The following is a 26,875-nucleotide window of genomic DNA, read 5'->3' as shown; positions in this document are numbered from 1 at the left end:
TGCATATAGATTCAAACACCATTGTGGTTTTTACTGATGAAGTGTGACACTTCGAAATGCATAGACTAATAAACTGCATTCCTGGATTTCCCACTCATCACAATCCTTATTAGCCGGCAGTGCAGAGTTACCCCATTTTACTCCAGTCTTTTGAGAGTATTAGACCTGTCAGGTTACTGATGAAAATAAGGCATCATAACATGAGAAATCTTTTTAAAAGTAAATATTTAATCTGATCTATATTAACAAACACACATAAAAATAAGAAACATTTAAACAGACATAGACAGTAAATGGTTAGGTTGTAAGCGGCCTAAAAAGTAAATGCCAGTAAAAATTCACCTTGAAACACCATTTGGTTTACACATATCATTTTGACTGTGTTGCATTTATGTTGAACAGATTATGCTATGCATGTGTTATAGTCAAGAGCAGCATTCACAATTCTTCACACCTCAGACATGAAATATTGCGCCACTCCTTGCTGATCTACTGTATGTGCAGAACATGCTATAGTTTTTTTTCCTCTTTTTGGGAAGTGTCCTCTTTACTTTAAGGCACTGTATATAAAAACCAAGTTCCTTCCCAGCTTGAAACTAGTCTAAAAATCCACACCAGAGTCTCAAATGCATTAATATTTTGACATGGATTTTACCTTTTAGGATTTATTCACACATCAGTATTTGGTCCTTATTTTGCCTGTTTGTATGCCAAAAGCAGGAGTGGCACTTATAGATAAAAACTATAATTGAAAGATTGAAACCGGAGTTGCGTTTGGGAGCCACTCCTGGTTTTGGCATAGAATTACTGATGTGTGAATAAAGCCTTACCCATAATCAAATTATTACTCTGCACAGTATCCAAGTTGTTTGACATTGTAATACAGAACCCAATGAAATGCATGGTTGCTTACTGTACCCACATATACCTCACATTTTAGGCTGATGCAAGGGATGGACAATTATATTTTAACATGGCCACGTGACCATTTTTGTGCAGGACCTGAAGCAAAGAGGACAGAGCTGAAGGAAAATAAGAGTCCCTATGTAAGTTGCCGTGTGTATAGGGTCTATATTTGTTTAAAGACTTTAGTCTAGGATCTGTAGGATGGTCTTGTCGAAGTCTAAATGTATTTAAGGGTTTTCTTTTTTAGGTCACCTGTATTTATTCTAGGGTTTGGTCTCAGTTCTGTAATTTTTGGTTTAAAATCTGTATGTTTGGGTTGTGGTTTGCAATCTCTATTTATTTAGTACTCAGGAGTCTGTATTTTTAATGGGTTCAGGTGTATGAATTTATTTTTAAGTCTAAGTTCCAGGTGTGTTACTTGTCTTTGATGAAGGAGTCATTAGCACTGCTTGTGATGCAAATGCATTTGCAGAGTTTGAAGGTATGGTGTATGTAAATTGGTATTCACATGATAAAAAAGTGCATTGCTATAAGATTTCTTTTTGGAATGTCCTTGATGCCCACAATCCAATGTAGAAGAGCATGGTGTGTGAATAAGCTGTATTGGTGTGCAAACCTGTCTTTATGTAAGGACTCATTCACACAGCAGTATTCTGCTACTAATTATGCATGACGATTTGTGGCAAAATTAGGCAAAAATTCAATCTATGTTTTGTTTCATATGTCTAATTACAGGAGTTGGCTTAGTCCATTTTCTACCATGTTGGATACCTTCTTTTTAGCTCTTGCAGTGGGAATTATTTACTACATTGTTTAAATATGTGATTTGACTTTGAATTATTTTTGGTCTCGCTGTATATGTTGTTTTTATTGTATGTCACTTATATCTGGAAAATGGGGTCGCTCCAGCTTATAACACTGGTGATTTTAATGTTGTCTGTGATTACAACAAAGAATATTATTGTGTGCTTCATTTATTTGTGTGTTTCCATATTCCTCCCTAGTCTTTTTCTTTGTGGTCTTGCAAAATATTGTGTGAAAGCAACCTATTAATCACCGCGTTCCTGGCTACATTCACACATCCATGTGACACATTCGTGTGTAGTCCATTTTTTTTTTTTGGACAGCCCACAGACCCATGGAATTTCCTTTATTCCATACATACATCCGTTTTAAAAACCAAGTGTCTGATCCATGGGACTCAGAGTATTTCCTATTCTCATCCATTTTGCAGATCAGACTCTGCCATATAAAGATCTGTATAAAACAGGTGAAACATGGAAGACAAACTTTGTACTTCAGCATTCCATCTGTTTTTTAATGATCCATTGTCAAGAGTCCATGGGTAAATAAAAGTTAGGCTTACCTACAATGTGCCTCCTTCACTTTTTAAAAATGGATTCGAAAAATAGACGCAATACAGATGACACGTGGGAAAAAAATAGTCCATCTTTTTCACTTCTACAAGCCTAGATGTGAAGAGCAGTGCTGGAGCTTGAGGATGTGAGTAAACCAATGGACGACCACTACTTGACTTTGAAAAGTTCCTATTAATTCCTCGGATACTAATAACCCAATTATTGCCACTCTGAATTTCTGCTGTATCAAGGTTGGGGGAGGGTATAATTCGCCTTATCTATTTAGTATATTAAAGTGTCTTGTTGCAGTACTACTCTGATTTAATTCGCTATATCCCTGTAGAAGCAAGGTAACTCAGGAGAGATACAGAAGTATTGCGATGCCTTTACACAAGCTCAATCTTTTATGTATATTAAATCTCCATATATCTGCCCTGTAAAACGGTGAGCATAAGTTTTCTTCCAGTTTATGCAGTCAATTTTCAAAAATGAATACAATTGCCATGATGTAAAAATAAGCTGCAGGTTGGTTTCACATCATTGTTTCAGCTAAAGTCTATTATTATGCAATATGTGTCTTGTATTGGATGCGTCTTATTGATTTGTAAGCAGAAAATGATTAGAGTATGATGTGAAAATAGCGGATGGTTAAGGGTCTAGCAGATATCTGGGAGATAAAGTGTTGATGCATGAAATCCTTCCCGTGCTTTTCCAAAGCAGGATAATATCATATTGAGAGCGGTGTTTACAGTCAGCTGAGTATCCCTTTCTGTTTCCCCACGAGTTGGGTTGACTTCCATCATATCCACAGCAGACAATAAACCTGAATTACATACATTTTCAGAATTTAGTTTCAAGTTAAGACAATTTCACAAAATTAAATTTTTCTTTTTAGAAAAAGCATTTGCAGTAATTATGTCTATCCAACACATAGTAAAATCAGAGGCACAGTGTGTATGTGCGGAGCCCTACATCAAAAGCTTTCCTGGTGACCTGCAAATGACCTCCCATGCCACTGTTTCCAATGCTGATATTACATATATTAATTTTTTTTTAAGGCTGGGTGGAATGGAATGACTGATGCTGATTAATCCTCTTTAACCCATGAGTGAAATTATGTTTTACATATAAATTCAGTTTAAAGTGGCTTTCATTATATTTTTCTATCTAATGGATTACTTACTATAACAGTAACATCGCAATCACTATGGGGCACTTGGAGAAAGGGGTGCCTAGCCCTGATTGGTATCACTGTCTTTGGTACTGGATGGCAAAACTTATAGAAGACAGATTGGAGTCTTGGGCCATGGCCCCACTATCAGTATGCAGTCAGTATTTTTTCTCAGGAGTGGGAGCCAAAACCAGATGAGGAGCAATCAGGGAAAAGGTATAATAGAAACAAGTCACCAATTCTGCATTTATCACCCACTCCTGGTTTTGTCTCCCACTCCTGAGAAAAAATGCTGACCGAATACTGACCAAATACTGATAGTGGGGCCGTGGCCTTATACAGGTTCTCATAACCCAGTAGTAAAGAGATTGATGCCAACCAGGATTGGGCACAGGTCTGTATTTAAAGTTCATGCTGCTCTCTGCATTATTTGTGCTTGCATGGCTATTGATGATTTGAGCAAATGCCAGTTTTACACATCCATGTAAAGTTGGCAATGTACAGCCTGGCTTTGGGATTCCTGAACCAAATTCGACAGGTATGACGCTGTCAAATTCTTGACCTAAATTCATCAGCCTTGAGGCTATTAAGTTCTGTTTAGTAGACCAGGGGCCAGTATTCATTGTCTGTTCGCAGATGCACAGATGAGTGAAACCAGCCTTAAAATTGCATGTGGTGTTATGGGAAGGGTGGAGGGTGATTGAGACAAAACAGACACCAAACCACTCAAATGCAGCCATCAGTATTCCTCATAAACTGACCTGCACTTCTGTCCATAAATGACTTCTGGTGGAGGAGCTTGTGACCAGACCTGTCCATCAGCCGCCTCCAATAGAAAATCAGCTTTCCCATGGGAGGTGTTTTTCAAATTGAGGAGGCTGATGGATTTATCTGGTCACATGCTCCTCCATCAGCAGCCATTTTCTGGACAGAAGGGCTGGTCAGTTTGTGTAGAAAACTGCACAAACAAGAGAAAGAGGTCATGCCCTTTAAGTGGCAAACAGCAAGGACTGGAGCTTACTATATAAAACAGCCGACAGTTACTGTATATGGAGCGGGCTCGGCTCCTGAGGCTGTAATCTTGTAGCAGCTGGAGTGCCACAGGTTGGTGACCAATAATCTGATGTTTTTGACTTCATGTATAAAATAATCTTAGCAAAATAAAAAAAATATATATTTTGCCAGTAGAAACCAATGAGAGCAGAGCTATTAGTTTACCTGTGTTATAAACTTGTTCTGTAATGTACATGCCCTCCCTGTAAGTCAGTCCACCATGGACAGGTGTGCCAGTAGCTGGTGCCACGCTGGGGTCCAGACCATCTATATCAAAGCTTAAATGGATTGGTCTTTTCTTCCTTAAAAGATGGAAAAAAGAATTGTTAATGTTTTATAATGGTGGAAAAGTAAAAAATGTAACCATAACAATTGTAATATTCATTCAAGAGGGAATTCATGCTTAGGTTGCCCTTGACTTAGCATGCACACCCAGATATAAAATAACGTTAAACTAAATAACATTTCATCTTTAAGTCATGTAAAATGTATCATCGCAAAAATGCAGAGAAATATATCTACCATGTCTCAGCGAATGTCTGGATCATAAATTACATTGCCAAGGAATATAACACAACAGTAACTAACATCGATTGAATGTGATTTTACTACAATTTTGTTCTTTTATTTTATCTCTCCGTTCACCTATTTTGTATAATATACGATGCTTCTTGTATATTATTATATATTATAGCTCCATTTATTCCATGGCGCTTAACATGTGAAAAATGGGGCATACATAGCAAAAACAATTCCAAAAATCTTGAACAAAAATGCAATGGCAAACCGGTACAGGAGCAGAGAGGACCCTGCTCGCGAGGGCTCACAATATATACGTGCAAATAGATTCCAGCATTCACTTGATGAGAAATAAAGTCACAGTTTCATTAAATCCCTGCTCATCTGATGGCCAATATTAAAATGTGCTTCATTTGCCTAAAATAATGTTTTCAGCATGAAAAATAATTCAGCGGAGAGGTTCTCCTAGGTGTCTGCCTTCTGTCTAACTTACTGTCCACTGACTGCTTATACAAGTAATCTGGCTCTAGACGTAAAGTCAGATTACAGGTAGTGGGGTGGATCTTTATCTTTCTCCTGCTCTTTTATTGCTCAAAACTGCATACAGTCACAACAAAGAGGAGGTCATTAACTTTGGTGCAAACATGCCATTGGACAATGACAGGCGTAATGCATGCTGGGAATTAAGGGAAAGGATATCCCAGCACATATAATGCTGGCAGAATGTAGATAAATAGGAATTGCCCACACAGGATGGCAAATAACACTACATGAAAAGTGAGACAATTTCTGGACATTATTAGACTGGAACATGCACCAAAAGCAGTACTAAATTGTTATAGGGGAATGAATGCAGCACGGCCACAGTTTTTGTATGAAATGAACGGTACACTTTATAGTTAATTTGTCCCAATGTTGTCAAACCTCTAATAATTATTTTTAGAAGTACAACTTATCCATATGTGTTGATCATAGAGGGCCACATGTGCAACAGTAGAGACTCCGTGTGCCCTTCTCTAATATTTGCACGAGGCCCAATACAGTAAGGCTCCAAGACCTCTTGCCTTGTCTTAGTCAATGACATCTGAAAACTACACACCAAGATTTTAGAACTCTTATAATTATACCACTTTCACCTTTTGTAGGTGCAATTAGTTGTAACAAAACCTTTTCCATCGGATTATTTGCTTTTCTGTTTATTTTATGTTGCTGCATTTATTGGACATGATGTGATATTTTAAACTGATTCCACACCACGTTCTACTGTGTATGTTACCTACAATAGGAAACAAGGAAATGTTATATATATGGTATTTAAGGAAACCTGCCTGCATATTGAAGAGGTGGTCTAGCTGTATAGGAGCTTGTCCCCCAATAAAAGTACCTTTTTGGTAGAAATCCGATATGCCATTCATAAGAAATCAAGCACAGAACCAGTATGTAAATCACACTGAGTGTGTACTAGGGGTGTGTCAATGCCTATAGAATACCTCCTCCAAGAGCACTGACCCACCCCCAGTGTAACTTCGGCCTGATTTGCATATCACTTCACTAAATTTTTCTTGACTAGCATGTTGGATCTCAACAAAAAAAAATTAAAATTTTTATTGGTAAGCAAATGCCTACACAACCACACCACTGCTTCCTTATATAAAAACGTGCTGACAGGTTGCCTTTAAACCCCAAATACTCAAAGTTAATGCTTGTTTGTGCAGGATATGAAGTATCCCCATGTTAACTCTATTCAAGCCAGACAAGTTCATTGGCGGTTTTTCATTTCTTTAACATAGACCTTGACTTAGGTTAATTGCATGACAAAACTATTGAAATTATCTTTCCCACCCACCTATTCATTATTTGCATACTTACTTTCCCACTAAGTATTCAATAGTTTCATCCATCACTTTGTTAATTGTCAGTCTATCCACATCAGACATTGAATAGGCCTTTATACCCAATGTCGTCAGAATCAAACTATAAAAAAAGACAAGTACGTTATCGCATGTCATACTTTATAGGATGCATTCAGTTGGTATCTTTTTTTTTTTTTTTTTTGCTGGATAGTAATGGTTAATATGTCTTTCAAATTTTTTTCTTAAGAAGCTTTCATTATTCCTGTGATATTTTGTCATTTACTGCAATAGGGACAACCAACACCAAGGGAATATATAATAAAAAAAAAATTAAGAAATTCTGTATTCTGTCACTGTTTGTTGCCATTTCCTCCTTATTCTTCTAGTCTAACTTCTGACAACAAGTCTGTGCATCATGGAGATGAAGTCTTTTGTACAGCAATGACCAATTACCAAGTATGTAAACACAAACCACCAGTGGAAAATGTGAAGGGGTGTTGTATATACAAAACTGTAGCTCACAATACTTTAAACTGTAATGATATTTTCTGATATACATCTTATTTGAGGGGGCTCACCTACTCTGACACAGCCTCTCCAGCTGCACTTTCATATAGCAGATTCCACCTTTCCCACCCACCCTGCCCCAGTGGCAAACATGGTGGAGGAGTTGGTTTTCTCCTGTCAGACAATTACTCCTTCTCATATATCCCAGTGACACCCTCCCTTACCCCCCTCCCCTCTTTTGAAGTGCACTGCATGTGCACTTACTCCCCCTCCAACTAGCTGTCATTTATCGCCCCCCAGGGCCAGCCACCACCTTCTTAGACCATTTCACCACCTGGCTACTTCACTTCTTTTCTGCTGACATCCTTATTACCATCATGGGCGATTTCAACATCCCAATTGACACTTTCCACTCATTTGTCTCTAGGCTTCCATCCCTCACTTGCTCCTTTGGCCTTGCTTAATGGTATTCAGACCACACTCACAAAGATGGCCACACACTGGACCTCATCTTCACCCGCCTCTGTCACCTACACTCACTCTCTGAATCCCTCCTCCCTCTTACAGACATAAACACCACAACAGCTGCAGGTCTTGAATCGGTCGCCCCCCTCACACATACCAAAGCTCGCACAATCAACAGGAAACCCTGGCACACCAGTCTGACTAAAGAACTGAGACGGGCTTCCAGGGTTGTTGAATGGAGATGGGAAAGGTCCCACTCCAATGAGCACTTCATCACATTCCAACAAGCCCTCACTACTTTCAGGTCCACACTCACTGCAGCAAAACAAACATACTTCTCATCTCTCATATCTTCCCTGTCTCACGACCTTAAACAGCTATTCAGTACTTTCAATTCTCTCCTGCATCCCCCAGTTCCCCCTCCCTCTCCACTCATCTCAGCTGAAGACTTTGCCTCATTCTTCAAGCAGAAGATTGACAACATAAGGCAAAGCTTTTGCCATAGGTCCCCACAGTCCCTCCTCATGACTATTCAACTCTCCTTCTCCAAAACCAACTTCTCCACCATCACGGAAGATCAACTTTCCTCTTTACTCTCTCTAAGACACATCTCACCACCTGTGAACTTGACCCAATCCCATCCCACCTCATCCCTAACCTTACCACAGTCTTCATCCCAACACTAACCCACCTCTTCAACCTGTCACTAACAACTGGTGTCTTCCCCTCATGCTTCAAACATACCTCAATCACACCCATCCTCAAAAAGCCATTCCTTGATCCATTCTCTGTCTAGCTATCGCCCCATATCACTTCTGCCCTATGCCTAAAAACTACGGAACAACACGTCTATCTTGAGCTTTCCTCCCACCTCTCCTCCTGCTCCCTCTTTGATCACCTCCAATCTGACTTCTGACCGCACCATTCTACTGAAACTGTCCTGACTAAAGTCACCAATGACCTACTAACCGTCAAATCCAAGCGACACTACTCTGTCCTTCTCTTTCTGGACTTGTCATCTGCCTTTGACACAGTAGACCATTCCCTCTTACTACAGCCTCTCTCGTCTCTCTGCATCACAGACTTGGCCCTATCTTGGATCTCCTCATACCTAAATGACAGGACATTCGGTGTCTCCCACTCACACACCACCTCCCCATCTCGCCCCCCTATCTGTCGGTGTCCCCCAAGGCTCAGTTCTAGGACCCCTGCTCTTCTCCATCTACACCTTCGGCCTTGGACTGCTCATAGTCTCACAGATTTCAATATCACTTCTATGCTGGTGACACACTGATCTACCTCTCCGGACCTGATATCACCTCCTTACTAACCAGAATCCCACAATGTCTGTCCACTATTTCATCTTTCTTCTCTGCTAGATTCCTGAAACTTAATATGGATAAAACTGAATTCATCATCTTTCCACCATATCGCTCAACCCCCCCACCTGACCTATCAATCAAAGTCCATGGCTGTCCACTCTCCCCAGTCCCGCAAGCTCGCTGCCTCAGGGTAACGCTCGACTCTGATCTCTCCTACAAACTTCACATCCAAGCCCTTTCCACTTCCTGCCAACGCCAACTCAAAAATATTTCCCGGATCAGCACATTCCTCAACCATGAATCTGCAAAAACACTAGTGCACACCCTCATCATCTCACTCCTCGACTACTGCAACTCCTTCTAACACTCTCGCACCCCTGCAACCTATCCTAAACTCTGCTGCCCGACTAATCCATCTGTTCCCCTGCTATTCCCTGGCCTCTCCTCTCTGTCAATCCTTTCACTGGCTTCCCATTACCCAGAGACTCCAGTTAAAAATTCTAACTATGGCATATAAAGCCATCCACAACCTGTCTCCTCCATACATCTGTGACCTAGTCTCCCAGTACATATCTGCACTCAACCTCTGATCCTCACAAGATCTCCTTCTCTACTCCCCTCTTATCTCCTCTTCCCACAATCACATACAAGATATTTCCCATGCTTCCCCCCCCCCCCCCCCTACTCTGGAACGCTCTACCCCAACACATCAGATTCTCGCCTGCCATGGAAACTTTCAAAAGGAACCTAAAGGCCTACCTCTTCCGACAAGCCTACAGCCTTTAGTAACTCTTGCTCCACCATACCGCTGAACAACCAGCTCTACCCTCACCTACTGCATCCTCATCCATCCCTTGCAGATTGTGAGCCCTCGCGGGCAGGGTCCTCTCTCCTCCTGTACCAGTCACTGACTCGTTTTTGTTCAAATTATTGTACTTGTTGTTTGCTATGTATATCCCTTTTAAGCATGTAAAGATGGAATTAATGGCGCTATAATAATAATAATTTTATTTCTCTCCTCGAATTCTTAATGTAAATGTTACTAGCACTGGGGTTGCCATGAAAGCATTTGCGCACCCAGGGTGAATAAACACGATTTTCAAAGCTTGCATTGTTAAATACTATGTCTCATGAATGGATAATGAAAGGCTAGCAATCAGCCAAAAGAAGATAAATAATCATAAACAATTACCGCATTGTGTGATTTGTGTATGTAATTGATTAATAGCTGCTGTAAAAAAAAAGATTATATTTGGTGACAAGTGAGAAAAGAATTGCCCCACTTTTCTGTTGAAACGCTGAATGATTTTTTTATACACTCGTAGGAACCTACCCTTAATGAAGCACTGGAATAAGTTGCACAAAATTCATCAAGTAAGTGTCCACCTCGTTAATGATTTTGATGCATCTTTCAGCTGCCATGTGCCACCGCCAGAAATGTACGCCATCCTCTTTGGGATGTAAATTAGAATGAACTTGTTGGGCGTGCTTGCTGTTCCGCTTTGTTTCCCAAATGGTGGAATTGGCCAAGATTGACATAAAAATGTCAAAATTACTCAAACTTTTGCAAAACTTTTAGTTACCTCAAAATTGTTTTGATTTCAAGCAGTTTTTCGCCAGAATGTTGATAAAAACTCCTTGATTAATCGGGCTTATATCTACTGTTATGAATGTATTTTTATGAGAAGTGGTCACTTTACAGGATGATAGGGCCGCAGTGATACCCTGGGAAAACTATGAGCATTAAATAAATAACATAAACTAATATTTAGCAAGTGGACATTAGTAAGTGTTAATTTCAATAAAAATCTTTTGGGTTTCTTCTAAAAATCAATAACACTTTAACTAAAACTGCACTAGGGCACGATAATTTTGGACTTTGCACAGGTATGTAAATGTGGATTCTATGTATACAAGCTATCAAATATTACTAAATAGAGAAAGTAGTTAAAGAAACTGGATGTTCTGACAGGAAGATGAACTTACTGCTCTCCAGGGTCCACGTCTCTCAGTCCTATGTAGACTATGTCTTTAGCAGACAGGCATGGTCTCACCCAAGAAAATCCTGGGATGTCTGGGACCTAAGAGACAAATGTTTTGTAAGAATTTAAACTAACTAAAGAACTAAAATGTATTCTACTAAACTGCTTATTGTGTAGTAAGAAGTTTACATTCAGCATCCTGTAGTCCAACAATGTCATATGTCTAGCACAAAACGGTAAAATAATTGTATCTTTCTGGACAGGATACTGACAAGCGAACAAAAATGATCTATGGATCCCATTTTAAATCTCAATATTTTTAAATTCACACAAAATATTGGGGAAACTAGAGTTTCATCTAGAGATGAGCGAGTCAATTCACAGGACCCTGGTCCAACAACAACAGTAGCAGTCCATGGCCACCGGACGGGAGTCATTACAACTGCCTTATACCTGCTGGAATCCCCAGTGTAAGTTGTGATTTGTAGGCCCAGAACAATGTCCTGCTGGGCCTAAAAATCAGATGAGGTGCTGGAGATTAAGGCAGGTAGAAGGCGGTATGTAGGTATCCTGTCCGGTAGTTCGGGTCCACTGACTTGGCTATTTAGCTCATCTCTAGTCAGATCCATTGCAGTACACTATTATGCTATTTGTGCTGTAAGCATAGAAGTCTGAATTCTGCACTGGGACTGGGAGAAGCTATACCAGTTGCGCAAGTGCCCATGAAATAAGTGATGATAGTGTACATATATTTTGTTTTCAAAAGGATGGTGGTGTAAAAAAAAAAGCTAGATAAACCTCTATCAGTACTGTAACTTGAAAATTAGGACATCATGACCAAAGTTATAATTCACCTTATTTTGCAGTTCTTTTATTAGGAAAGAGACAGGCTGTCCATGAAGGTTGCCACTTGGTGATGTCAATGGAGTGTTGATATCAGCATGGGCGTCCACCCAAACTACACACAGATCAGGGTGAACCTTAGCATGACCTGCGATGGTCCCAACTGCCAAGCTGCATCAGCACAAACAAAAGGTATGGGTAAACAATCAGAATTTCACAATCTTCTCATTCAGGACATCTAGTCCATGTGTGACTAAAATTCTACTGTTGGAACATCATGTGATTGCTTATGAATGTGCTTATATTACATTTCTACTATGTCCCTTACATCAGCACAACAGATATCATCCGCCCTGCGAGGTGATTGGACAGGTGGAAATTGACCCCCTAACACCATATAAAGTGCCCCAAATTCTGCTTCCTTTCTATATATTGTATATATACACATACAAAGTCGTGATACTTTTAAAAAGCCATGTGTGCAAAGGCAACGTTTCGGAAACGTTACAAATAGAAATTTTAATTGCCACCTTATCAGCTCTCAGGGCAGAGAATGTCCCCAAGGGTTGTGCTGCTGACGGGACTCTGGGAAACAGAATTACTTTCTCAATCATCACTTTTACAGGGTTAGACATTAAGGATAACTATAAGCAGTCCATTTTATAATATAATTTTGTAGATCTTGGTGTAGTTGTAAGATGTAGTGCTTGAGGAAGATTATATATGAGGCACATTAGCACCCTCTGATATATTCTGGCAGAGTGTGATAATAGCTGCACTTGTCTGTATGATACAGACTGCTGGGCATAAGAACATTTTCATTTTTTTAACACCACTTTGTACTAAGTTTGCAGCTACCTTAAATGGGTATTCCCATCTCCAACAACCTTTCCCAATATGTAGTAGGTGTAATAATAATAATATTAGCAAATACCTCCAATTAGAAATGTAGTATAGTTTTTCTGATAAGCTATGTCTCTTTCCTCATGTGCAGGCATTGCAGGACCTTGGGTATCCATGTTTACGACCACTAGCAGCTAACTAACTGTGACTTTATCATGGACGTAACCATGGATACCCAAGGTCCTGCGATGCCTGCACATGAGGAAAGAGACATGGCAAATCAGAAAAACTATACTACATTTCTAATTGGAGGTATTTGCTAATATTACTATTATTACACCTACTACATATTAGGATAGGATCTTGGAGATGGAAATACCCCTTTAAGGTAAATAATACTGTTTTCCAAATTAAAAATTTCAGTTAATATATAAAAAATCCAACAAAGCCAGACCTGTGGTCACCACCGAGGGTCAGGCACACTCTGCCTGTCTTCTTGACGTCAGCAACTACATTAGCAACCTTCTCAGTAGCTTGACCAACAGTTCTGGGGTTTTTCACATTTTGAAATTGTTCATCATTGGGTAACTCAGGAAAATGCAGATCACCAAAATCCTTCACATCATATTCTGCAAGAAAACAAAAGAAACTTCAGATTAATACTTTATTGGAGATATTATGGAAGACATTTAGGGGATTTTCCAAATTTTTTTTAATGCATGGAACATAGCTGCATTTGCTAGTCAGATTTATGTCTTAATATGTAGGACGTTCTTGACTTTAATACGGAATGAACTGTCTCAAACCTATTTGCATTCACTGCTTCTGATGTATGTAAAAATGGTTTGGAAACAGTTGTGTTTCACAGCTTTGCACAAGATCATTTTATCAGTACATTCATGAATTTTTTCATTAGTTTTATTTAAAGGGGTTGTCCAGTATTTTTATATTGAAGGCTTATCTTTAGGATACAGTATGACATCTGGAACCCCTTCTAATCAGCTGTTCCCGGTGCCAACTGGTGACTAGATATGATCAGTTGCAGAGCTGCACAGCAACGTCAACTATAATAGTGGCTGCGGCCAGGTACTGCACATATGCCCCTATTTGAATGAATGGGAGTGGATCTACAGTACCCACTATGGCCACTGTACAGTAGTCAGAGCTGTGTTGTTTCATGCCACAACTGATCAAATTCACCGCTGGCATCGGGAACAGCTTATCTGTGAGGATGCCATGTTATGCACCCCAACTACAGATGGAGCAGCATGAGAACAGGTTCGGGCAGTATATGTCAAGCTGCCCGACCTATTCTCACCGCTGGAAAAAGTCACTGTTGCATCACTGGTGCCCAACCTGATGTCACGCTCACAGCTACTTAGTGTTCAGAGCACAGCAGTCACATTATACCCAGCTGCTGCGCTCTTCATATTGAACATACTGTAAAATTTGCAATGTCTACCATATAGAGCCATAAGGAATTTCTCCAACCTAACTGTATTTCTTATGCCCTGCTCTATGTTACATGTTAATACCTGTGCCCTGTGTTATGTTATCTGGTAATACCTGTGTCCTGTGTTCTGTTCTGTATTACCTGTGCCATGTGCTATATTATCTGGTATTATCGGTGTCCTGTTTTATGTACCAGGTATAACCTGAGCCCTGTGTTAGGATATCTGGTATTACCTATGTCCTGTGTTTTGTACCTGGTATAACCTGTGCCCTGTGCTTGGGTATCACCTGTGTCCTGTACCTGCGATTACCTATACTCTGTGCTATGTTATCTGGTAATACCTGTGTCTTGTGCTGTATTACCTGTGCCAGGTGCTATATTATCCAGTATTAACTGTGCTTTGATACCTGGTATTACCTCTGTCCTCTGTTATGTACCTGGTATAACCTGTGCCCTGTGCTATGATACTTGGTATTACCTGTGCTGTTATCTGGTAATACTTGTGTCCTGTCCTGTATTACCTGTGCCAGGTGCTATATTATCTCACATTACCTGTGCTGTATTACCTGTGTCCTGTGTTGTGTACCTGGTATAACCTGTACCCTGTGCTATGACAATTGGTATTACGTGGGATTACCTGTGCCCTGTTTTTTGTACCTGGTATTACCTGTGCTATGTGCTATGTTACCTGGTATTACCTGTCTCCTCTGTTATGTACCTGGTATAACCTGTGCCCTGTGCTATAATACTTGATATTACCTGTGTTGTGTACCTGGTATAACCTGTGCCCTGTGCTGATACTTGGTATTACTTGTTCCAAGTGCCATATTGGCTCATATTACCTGTGCTATGTTACCTGGTATTACTTGTGCTGTGGTACCTGGTATTACCTGTGTTCTGTGTTGTATACCTGGTATCACTTGTGCCCCGTTTATGATACCTGGTATTACCTGTGTCCTTTGTTGTATACCTGGTATAACCTGTGCTATGTTACCTGTTTTATGTTACTTAGTTATTTATGTTATTACCTGTGGCCTTTGTTTTGTTGCTTAGTATTACCTACGCCCTATGCTACAGTATTTTATCAGGTTTTACCTTTATGTAAAAATAAATAATTAAAAAAATGTAAATGTACAAGATAAACATAGTTTGTGTCACTGCATCCAGAAAAATCTGTTCAGTTAAAATAAAACATTAATTATCCCCTAAGATTAATGCCATAAACAGAAAAATAATTGAAATGTCAGAATGGGGTTGGAATAAAAAGCCACAAAAACATCATATGTATGCCAAACTATTATCAATAAAACATCACTAAACGAGACAATAAACAAGCCAATACACATCTCTATCAATGGAAAAATAAAAATGTTACAAGTGTTGGAAAATGGTGACACAAACCTTTTTTTTTTTTGTTAAAACAAACGACTGCCTTTTTTTCAGAGGTTCCCAGTGACACTGTCTAAACATCAAAATTACATTGCAGTCACCAGTTCTAAAGTTTATCCTCTCTGGTCCTTTTGCAAACACCCAGAAGAATGACATCATACAATTGTGAGCAGATCCTGCCCACATTTACAGCAACTGTAATCCGAGCTAGCACTCCTATTGGTTTTCATGTTAAATGTGAGCAGCTTAAAAGTTGAAAATATTAAAACATTTTTCAAATTTTATGCCATTTAAATGTTTTTGAATTGTTTTGCAGTTTTTTAGGATTATTCTCTTTAAACAACAATAAACCTGTTACAGCAGTTATCACAGCAACTTACTAATGAAGAGCCACATCTTAAGATAATCATTAACCCTTAACAAAATAGAAAAGTTTGCAAGGACTGTTGCCACGTCCATCACATCTTACATACTGTAAATATCCATGATGCAGTCAGTCTTTCAACAAAATAAATATTTTGCAAAATACTATTTTTTTATTTTTCTTCTCTCATCATGCAGCATAGACATTTTTCAAGTTCTTTTTCCATAGTGGGTACTTTCCCCCTGCTGTGTTAGTACTGAGTATGAGCACATTTCTCATTCAGAATAGTTAGCTCCAATTCAAGCAGTTTCCACTTTTGTTTGCAGAAAGTTTAAAGCACCCCATGATGGGGTATGGAGAGAGCAGCATAATAATGGAGGACTCTTAATAGATGGTTCTATACATAATAAAGAAGGGACATTACGTAACAATGGACAGGGTTATGCCTAATGAAAGGGCACACAAGGCAATAAGGAACATGGCACTATACATAATAAAGGAGAACACTATGCAATAAGAGACCACACTATGAATAGTAAAGGAGGTTGTTTTGTAAATAAGACGGTTATGTTCATCATATCTCTGAAGGCCATACAGCATAAATAACAGAATAAATATTTATATCCAGTAACCTCTGTAAAATCTCACATGATGTGTCCACGTCACCCATCTTCTCATTCAATTCATTATGAATCCCTTTAATCTGTCATCTCCACTCACTGTGCTCTTCTTTCCCACCAATTCACTACAAGTCCCTGTCTTTTCCTCACTCTGTCTCCCTACCCAGGGTTATCTTTCAATTCAACCCAATTCACTACAAGTCCATGTCCTGTTTCATCTTCCCCCAACTGTGCTCCTCTCCCTTCAATTCATTACAAGCTCCTGTACTGAGTCATTGCTACACCTCCCATTGTTCTCCTTAACCCCAAATCATTTTCAAGTCCCTGTACGGTGTTCTTTTGCTTCCACTGTCCTCTCCAAGGAAAAGTCGTGGAGTTATGGAAATCACAGGATCAATAGATATGTTAATGGTATGAAAATGATGAAAAAAAGGAAACTAAATGTTGAAAACATGTCAAGTTATTCAGTATCAAGTATACGCACCATGCACAGAAATACATGCACTTACACACCTTGGAATGCTATCTGTGAGGTTATTAACGGTTGTCTGATGACATTTCTGCCATACTGAATGCACTTGGGAACACAAATCATCAAGATCTGCTGCTGGCAGCTCCCATCGCAATTGCTGACCATTGACGTTCCAGATGTGAAGATGGGAGACAAGTCTGGCGAGACTGCAGGCCATTGTAGCACGTATTGAACAAGTAAGCTGCTCACAGTAGCACTATTAATTTGACAACTGTCAAAATAGCAAAAATATTCCAAAAATAGCAAGCTGTCCCCTAGCTGCAGCATAGGAATAACTTGTTGATCTAAGGAGTCCAACCGCTGTGACTCAGTAATTCAGAGAATAGGTCTGTGGAACTTGGGAACTGGGCCCTACCTTGAATAAGGTGGAGTTGCTCATGGCCTTCATACAATCCATTGTCAATAGAACTGCTGGAAATAGTTGAACATTGTACTCTGCTTTCTCTGGCAGTCCCATAGACAATGAATTTTATGAAAGTCAATCATGTGCAACTCCACTCCATTCAACATAAAGCTCTACAGAGCCCTATTATTGTGTAAGCATGCCATCCCCTATACTATGTATGGGGGATATTTTGCGGTCTAGTGAAAACCCCCTTAACTCTTACTCAAATAAATTAGAAGTGTATAAACACATTTCTAGTGCAGACTAGATTTAGCTTTTAAATGTAGCCATAAAATACATTTTTACATCTCACTGAATACTCTTTAATTCAGAGGCAGACATATCATTGGTGCAATCTGTGCAGCCACACACGGGCCCAAGAGGTAAGAGGGCCCACATCCAGCCCAAAAGCCGGTGGAATTTTGCATTCTGATGGCCCCATATATTATTATAGTACAGGGGCTCTTCTGTTTGTGTCCGCCAGTGCTTTATTCTGTATTATAATAAATCAGCTTAAACCTAAAAGCACAAAGACCTCATTGCCCAAACAGTGCTGAAGGTCACCGAGGAGCTTGCACAATGTTGAAGGTTGCTGTCATTTGTTTAACAAGAAATAACATCACTAATGTGCATCACAGCAGTGTAAATCTACATATATCATACTACTATGAGGTAAGCATGAAATAGGAAGTTCATTTCACAATATAAACTTACTATACATACACTATGCATCAGCACGCTGCGGCTAATGAATACATGAACTCCAATATTGTTGTAAACATTAAAAACCTAATGCACTTGGTTAGTGTTTTTTGATCAAAGAGTGCAAAAGCCATCTAACCATGTCAAGGTGACCTTTTAATACAGATGGTCTCTAACCACTATATGTCCTACCTCTTAATGTTCCAAACAGGCCTGTTGAACCTGTGAGCTGTGCTCTGTATAGCCCATCCTTGAATAAAGTTGAGTTGCACATGATTGACTTTCATACAATTCGTTGCCTATGGAACTGCTGGAAATAGCCGAATACTCTATTTTGCTTTCTCCCGACAGTGCCATAGAAAATGTGCAACTGTACTTTCTTCAACATAAAGCTCTAAAGAGCCCTTTTCTTGGTTTTGCAGAGCCCTATTTTTGTGTTTACTGGGGTGCCAGTGGTTTGACATCACGCTGATAAGCATGTCATCTCCTATATTATGCTTAGGGGATATCTTGCGGTCTTGAGACTAACCCCTTAACTCTTAATCAAACAAATTAGAAGTGTATAAACAAAATTCTTGTTTAGACTAGAATCAGCTTTTAAATGTAAAAGAAAGATCATTTTTTTTTATATCTAACTGAATACTCTTTAAAGTGTATTATAATAAATCAGCTTAAACCTACAATCACAAAGACCTTATTGCCCAAACAGTGCTGAAGGTTTTCGAGGAGCCTGCACAATGTTGAAAGCTGCTGTTATGTATTAGTCAAGAAATAACATCACTGATTTGAATCGCAACAGTGTAAATCTACATGTATCACACTAGGAGGTAAACCTGAAATAGAGAGGAAGTTTGTTTCACAACAAAAACTTACTGGTCATATATATGTGCAGTCAATCAGAATAAGGAACTCGTACTTTACAGATTAAATTACTGTAGTTACTGACCTTTACAAGACATTGAGTCATTTTATACTTTGGAAATATATATATATATATCTTTTTCCTTTTAATTTTGTGATTTGCACAAAAACCCACAAAAATTATAAAAGGGATTTTCCACTACTATTTGACCCCTTTTCATATGTGCTAACTCTTCTTGTCAATCGCTATTCAAATATACTTTTATTGCCTGTGCTGCTTCTATGAGCGCATCTCAGTGATGGTTATGGTACATAATTTTGCTGTCATGCAGGCACTGCTTCCTGTCTATTACTTTCGATCTGGGCACCGGAATTGAACAAAATGATGGGGGCTGAGTTACCTTTCAATGATTGACAGGGTGTCCGAGTGCGTATGCTCAGATCAGTCTTTGCTCTCCTCTGCACTGATCCTGATGATTTTTTGGAGCGCTGACAAGTGCTGCTTGTTAGTTGAAAGCATATTGCAGAGCTTGGCAATTGAAGTGGTCGGCACTACAAAGCATTGGGAGAGTTGGTCTGCACTACACATCCGCAAGCTCTGATCACTGTCGTCACTCTCCTCAGCACTTTGACCCTGCCATTGCTTTGGAGTGCAAGTGCAGGCCCCTTCAATAAACAAGCACTGCAATATGCATTTTAATGTCAAGCATATCGCAGTGCTTGTCAGCTGAAGGCGCTGGCACTCCAAAGCATCGACAGGATCTGTGCAGAGACTGAAGACTGTGAGTATGCGTGCTCGGACACCCTGTCAATTATTGAAAAGCAGCTCCAGCCCCCATCAGTGCCTGCATGACAACAAAGGGTTACGTGACCCACACAAAGATGCGCTCATAGAAGCAGCACAGGTAATTAAAGCATATTAGAAAGGCGATTTATGAGAAATATTAGGACACATGAGAAGAGGCTCAAATAGTTGTGGAAAACACCTTTAAGAATCTGTGTGTTTTTTTTGTCCAAGCCACAATATTAAAAGAAGAACAATCCTAAAATCTTGCTGTTTTTACTCTGACCACAAAGTCTGATATTAGGAAGATACTTCCTGTGAGGGTTGCCAGCTTGATTTCTTATTTTTTTCTGGCCAGTTTCTCAAAAAATCACGGACAACCAACTTTTTTTTATGGACACATTAGATGACCCTAATAAGGCATTATGATTATAAGTGTTACTTGTCTACAGCCCAGAATTCCTATATGAAGACATCCACTGCATTCACTGTGAACTGTAAAATGCAATAAATACAGTCATACAAATCTGTACAATCTCTCCAGCTTCAAAAAAAATCATGGACATGTCAACTTTTTTTATGAATGGGAAAAAAGTGCTCTATTTTTATGGACTGTCCAGTAGTTTCTTGACTGTTGGCAACCCTGCTTCCTTTTCTGTAGATCACTCTTGAGCAGTCATCTAAGTGCCATCACAGTCAGAATTACAATGAAAGTATCGCCTAGATTTAGATAACACGGGACTACACCTTGACAATTGGCGATGGTCACAGATCAATCCCTCCTGTCCTTGCGTGATGAACTTTTCAGAGTGCCTAGAAAACTCTCCTATATAAGTCAGAGTCAGAGTTGGTCATTTGGCTACCCTTCTAATCACCACACAGAGGATTTTAGTGAATTACTAAAACAATATAGGTGACATATTGCCTTTGAAACAGCATTGGACAGATTGTTAGAGCCCATGACTTGGTTTCTACTTACAGTATGCCAAGTACGTTCTAATGACCAAAGCCCCATGAACCTCTTGCCTTACGAAAGTAGACCACTTGTTGTAACACCATAGTAACAAAGTATGAATTGAGATATTTGTCATATGCCTTGTGACATTTTATTAAATATGTCTCAGTTATTAATGAAATGAAAGGCATTTGTATCTCAGAATTTACTACATGTGTCTGTAATTCTCCCCATTGTTTTACAAAAAATATTGTATTTTGTTTTACAAAAACCACAAATGTTTAGACCATGTTCTCATTTTTGGATATATTGTCTTTTTTCCCAGCTCTTTTTTATGCTTGTTTTTTGCAGATGTCCACACCAAAATGTAAAATAGCAATCTGGTCTGTTTACTGTTTTTTTTTTGTTACTTTTTTACGCATTTTTCATCTTTTTCATTTGTTTTGGGTGCATATTTGACACAAGGGAGTTAATTAATTTTTAGTGTAAAATCTCTATGCACTTGAAAACGCAGTTGTGGTTTTACCTTTTTTTTCAGGCTTCGTATAGAAGTATATAAGGACAAAATGCATCAAAACACTCAAAATACAAACACAGTTTCTACTTTGCTTCGGTTAAATGCAATATATTTTATGCACACGAAGTGCCTATTTGATTAAAGGGAGCCTGCCCCCCCAAATTTGGCCCCTATTTAAATCCTACTAGGCATGTATAGTTTAACTTAATATTTAGTTAAAAGTCAACTTTTATTTTATATGCAAATGAGGGCACTTCAGTGCACTCTTGGTGTGGCCTATGCCATGGTGCACCATCACGCCATCCTATTTGCATAATAAAGCCGTTACCTTATATTGATTGATAGGTCTCCAAATCCGAGAATGAATGCTGCGTCTCCTGTCTGCGCCTGCGCATTGACACTGGATGATCGCTGCAGCATGCTCATAGTGTCAATGCAGACCCGGCAAAACAATGTGGCTGTAGGCATGCTCAGACACATGACGCATGCCAGTCTGTGGCCGCCACTCAATGCACCCGGAAGTGTAGTGAGCAGTGGCCATAAAGAGGCAGGAGCCAAGCATCAGAGAATGTCCATAGCCATATTGTGTGTGTGGTCACACTGAAACTAGGAGTGCACCACCAAAATAATCCAGTGTCAGTGTGCATGCGCAGACAGCAGACACAGCGTTCGCTCTCATATATAAAACCTACTGTATACGACTGGAGCTTTTCCTGACTTAGAGTGTAACATTCCCATAAGACTCCATTCATCAGATGGAGACCAAAAGTGTGTTCTTTTCGCCATTTAACTGTACAGGAAAGTGCAGGAGATTCCAATAGAGGACTACTGCAGTGCACGTGTCTTTGGTGGACGGATACTTCTGACTGTTCTTACAATCAGGCACCTACCTCCTGATCGTATGCATCTGACAGTGTGCACAAATGTAGTGTGAACTGAGCCTTACAAAGTCTTACCAAGGTCTTTCAGTTTTTCAATTAAGCCAGCTCTTCTTATATATATTGGTCCTTCTTCCACCCCTCCTCTTGGCTAATGTAAAAAAAAAAAAAAAAAAAAAAGAAAAAAGAAAAAAAGCAAAGAGGAAACTAAGATATTTTATAAGGTCATATACTTTATTGTAATGGTTACGCGCTAATTCTATATATACATAAATATATATTATAATATACTCATGCATATAGACATACATATAGACTCTCATACATACATACATATATATATATAGATATATATAGATATATATAGATATATAGATGTATAGACACACACACATGACACATGAAGAAGTTATTTATAAGAAAGTTAAAAGTTATTAGTGATATAAACAAGATAAAATGTAGCTCTCCTCTAATTACAAATCCAGGTATACTGTATGTGTGTATTTTGGGTCTGGTTTTGTAACATGCTTAAATGGATACATCACAAGTCCAAATACGTATTTTCTTATTATTGTGTTTGGGGTTGTTTCTTAGGAAGTGATGCTGTAGTTCATGATTAAAAAAAACACAAAAAGTAAAATGATAGTTGGTTCGAATTATCTACTTTCCTTTTGAAGAATGCTGTGGTGGAGGTAGATGTAGAATGGGGTTGTCCGTATGGGACTGTTAGTTTTTAGTTTCTCTTTAGTGTATTCTGATCATTTTTGTGTGACCAGTACCACTATTTTTCCAAATTCTATGGAGGCTGTCAGTACTCAAATGTTTAGTGTTGGAGGAGACATAGATTGGAGTGGTTGCATTTTGCTTTTTCTACACTATTGTTCTCCATAGAGAAAGTATTTCACTGCCACTCATCTCCAAATACTTTATTCACACACAGCTAGGGCAGACACCGACAAAAGAGGGTGCCTGTGCCAGAGCAAAATATGGGCCCATTGCAGTCCTATAGCTCATCGTAATACACAATTCCATCTGCTTTGAAGGTGGAAATGGACCCCTCATCTCTTTGGCCCTTGTGTGGTTGCACTAATCATATGTCCGCCCCTGGCTGACCGTTATCTACTTTCAGTGAGCTTGACATTCATGCAGTACAGACATAATCCATGATTGAGGATTTATATTATGTATACATGCATATAAAAAACCCTACCAAATTCTTAGTAGGTGGTTCTGTGCTTTGTGCTGGCATCTTAAGTGTTCACCTCACCGTTCAACCAGCCACAGAACCATGGCAGCTTGTGATGGGATACAGTGGTCAGGTGACATGAACAGCCTGTAATGCTACAAGTCACCTGACTGCTGCAGTCTATCACAAGCCGCAGCGGTCCAGTGGCTGCTTGAATGGTGCAGTCATCTCTTTTGGTGCCAAAAGCCCTTAAAGAGGTGTTAATGTATAAGTGAGTGATGTTAATGTTTTAGACTTGATCTTGATTGCTTCAGTTGCAGGCTGCAATCAGTCATAATATTGCTCTAAAGATAAATTGTATATTCGGTGCAAAAACTGGATCATCAATTATAAGCAAATATCTTTAATATTTTTTTTTTTGTGTAAACACTTTTTTGATTGCACATGGGGGGATGTGAGTCTATGAGTGCAAGATCTGTTCGCATTTTCATTAGGGTCTGATCCAGCTAGTAAGGAAAGCTATGAAGCCGGTGTACACAGGTTTATTCTTATTTAATGAGGTTTGTCTACACTTTTCAATTGGGTGTTTTGCTATTGGGGTAAATGACATGGAAATATATATTAAATCATAAGATATATTCATTAATGTGGGTATTCAGCAAATTACTTGGTGTCATTTTTTTGCGGAAATCTTTTTTCCATGTATGGATTTTTAATCTATTTTGAATTAAGTTAGCAAATTCTAGCTGTTTCCCATAAATTCTTACTAAACCTATAAATATGAACACGCATATATTAAAATAACTTTTATTGTATGAAAACATAAAATATCAAGAAAGACAAGTGGTGATATAAAAAAGGAAAAGGTATTACCCCAAAAAAGGTACATAAAATGTACATCATCTACAGATGACAATTAACCAATGGGTACAGAGAATGCATAATCAAAGTGAATATAGTATGTAGTGTTAGAAAATAATGTCTGAAAGAGTTGATAAGGGCGATATAATTGCAAATCCTAATATATGGTATGATATATACCAAATATATATGTTATAATATATAAAAAAAATGATATATACCATAACAAAATTAGAGGTCAATTGAACACTAACAAGAATAAGTAGTGAGCGTAGTGCATATATATTATAGTGATTAAATAAGTCACACCATATATCATAGCAGTGTCATACCTAACAATGTATATTGTATACCATACAGAGGTAACAGTAAGCTGAACCAAAATAAGTAAAGTGAGCATAAGGATAGTGGTCACTGAATTGGTCATACATTGTGTATCACAGCAATGTCAAACTTGACAAAAGTACAGTACTCTTATGTATAAAGCTAAGCATGGTGCATGATATATGATATCTTTTTGATACCCAACTGTGCTACCTTTGTCAAGTTTGATATTGCTGTGATATACGATGTGTTAGTTATGACACTGCTATGATATATGGTGTGGGACTTATTTAATGACTATGATATATATGCACTACACTCACTCTACTAATTTCATTATGGTATACCGGTATATCATATTTTTTTATATATCGTAACATTTTTTATGTTTGGTATATATCATGTCATATATTAGGATTTACAATTCTATTGCCTTCATCATCTCTTTCAGTCATTTTTTCTGAACACTACATACTATAATTATCTTGATTATGTATTCCCTGTACCCATTGGTTAATTGTCATCTGTATATGATGTGCATTTTATGCACCTTTTTGGGATAATACCTTTTCTGTGTTGAAATCTCCACTTTAATCTTTTTCTTTCTTTAAATTTTATGTTTTCATACAATAAACGTTATTATTTTAATATATGTGTGGTCATATTTATAGGTTTAGTACTTATATGCAGTTCATGACTGACTACTATCTCTATTCACATTTGTTACATTGGCCCCTTGGCTTGCTGCCAAATTGTGTAGGTTATATACAAATACTTCTCAATATTTTACTAGAATAGCAAACATCCCAAATTTGAACATTATTGCTACAACATGCATAAATGGTGATCCTAGAAGGAATATCTTCATGAAGAATTCCAGATTAATAATTTTCCATGATTAGAACATCCCTCTAAATACGTATGTTGACAAATTAACCCAGATTGTTGAATGAAAAATAATACATGTGTAATATATGCAGCCTCTATCTAGACAGGTTTGAATGAGATTCAATTTCAAAAATATCCTGAAAAACTCTTATAATTTCATGTAATTAAAAAGTAAAAACAAGATTCCATGGGAAATCTAGTAGGAATCATTAAAAAATAAAATAACTATAATATTTAGTATTTATTTTATAACGGTGCAAATTATAAAATAAACTAATTAAACAGACATAATTTACCACTGGGGACAAGATATGTTTAGTAAATTATTAATATAATCAGTTTAGCTTCTATTCCTAAATAGAAATAAGCGATAATTGTGGGAATATGCTCACCTGGCCCTTGGAGAAAGGAGCTCCAACAAGTCCCACTGATCTTTTAGTCCGTCCACTCATTGTGCCTGGTTACTCTTTTGTGTAGTTCTGATTGCAAACATTCTCCCTTTTGTACATTTCTACTCTGCATTACTACGAGATCAAGAGGTGTAACATCTCCACCCAGGAACAAAAATTATGCAATGTGTTCTCATGAAAAGCATCAGCTGCTGCAATTCTGTATTCCCCCTTGATGCACTTATCAAAAAGCAGATTGGTCCATTTTAACTAACCCATGTCTGAAATCACAAGATTATACATTATAACTAAACCATATCTGAATTCACAGGATTAAACACTATAACCCATATCTGAAATCACAGGGTTATACATTATAACTAACTCCTGTCTAAAACCAAGGGATTATACATTATAACTAACCCATGTATGAAACCAAGGGATTATACAGTACAGACCAAAAGTTTGGACATACCTTCTCATTTAAAGACTTTTCTGTATTTTCATGACTATGAAAATTGTACATTCACACTGAAGGCATCAAAACTATGAATTAACACATGTGGAATTATATACTTAACAAAAAAGTGTGAAACAACTGAAAATATGTCTTATATTCTAGGTTCTTCAAAGTAGCCACCTTTTGCTTTGATGACTACTTTGCACACTCTTGGCATTCTCTTGATGAGCTTCAAGAGGTAGTCACCGGAAATGGTCTTCCAACAATCTTGATGGAGTTCCCTGAGATGCTTAGCACTTGTTGGCCCTTTTGCCTTCACTCTGCTGTCCAGCTCACCCCAAATCGTCTCGATTGGGTTCAGGTCTGGTGACTGTGGAGGCCAGGTCATCTGGCGTAGCACCCCATCACTCTCCCTCTTGGTCAAATAGCCCTTACACAGCCTGGAGGTGTGTTTGGGGTCATTGTCCTGTTGAAAAATAAATGATGGTCAAACTAAACGCAAACC

The 26,875-nt window shown here is 38.5% G+C and overlaps 1 protein-coding gene across 1 annotated transcript; it reads right to left on the bottom strand.

The window, feature by feature from the left end:
• Window positions 1-210: 210 nt before the first annotated feature.
• On the bottom strand, window positions 211-26,088 carry ARG1 (arginase 1). Its single transcript, XM_073671252.1, has 8 exons — window positions 25,914-26,088; window positions 22,341-22,413; window positions 13,277-13,451; window positions 11,991-12,150; window positions 11,141-11,235; window positions 6,877-6,981; window positions 4,654-4,790; window positions 211-3,087 (listed from the first exon to the last, which is right to left on the bottom strand). Exons 1-8 carry the CDS (start codon window positions 25,971-25,973, stop codon window positions 2,921-2,923), a joined length of 972 nt encoding a protein of 323 aa, XP_073527353.1. The 5' UTR covers window positions 25,974-26,088; the 3' UTR covers window positions 211-2,920.
• Window positions 26,089-26,875: the final 787 nt, after the last annotated feature.

This window comes from Phyllobates terribilis, unplaced genomic scaffold (genome assembly GCF_046119375.1).
Source record: "Phyllobates terribilis strain yellow unplaced genomic scaffold, ASM4611937v1 Scaffold_3__8_contigs__length_932513732, whole genome shotgun sequence".
NCBI classification, from domain to species: Eukaryota; Metazoa; Chordata; class Amphibia; order Anura; family Dendrobatidae; genus Phyllobates; species Phyllobates terribilis.
This window is presented reverse-complemented; position numbering and strand designations above follow the sequence as displayed.

Excerpts from the sequence above, each read along its gene's own strand:
- ARG1 (XM_073671252.1), bottom strand. The coding sequence starts at position 25,973 with ATGAGTGGACGGACTAAAAGATCAGTGGGACTTGTTGGAGCTCCTTTC. Across the intron at positions 13,452-22,340 it reads TGAAAAACTGAAAGACCTTG|AATATGATGTGAAGGATTTT; the intron begins GTAAGACTTTGT and ends GTTTTCTTGCAG. Across the intron at positions 4,791-6,876 it reads ATTGAATACTTAGTGGGAAA|GAAGAAAAGACCAATCCATT; the intron begins GTAAGTATGCAA and ends CCATCTTTTAAG.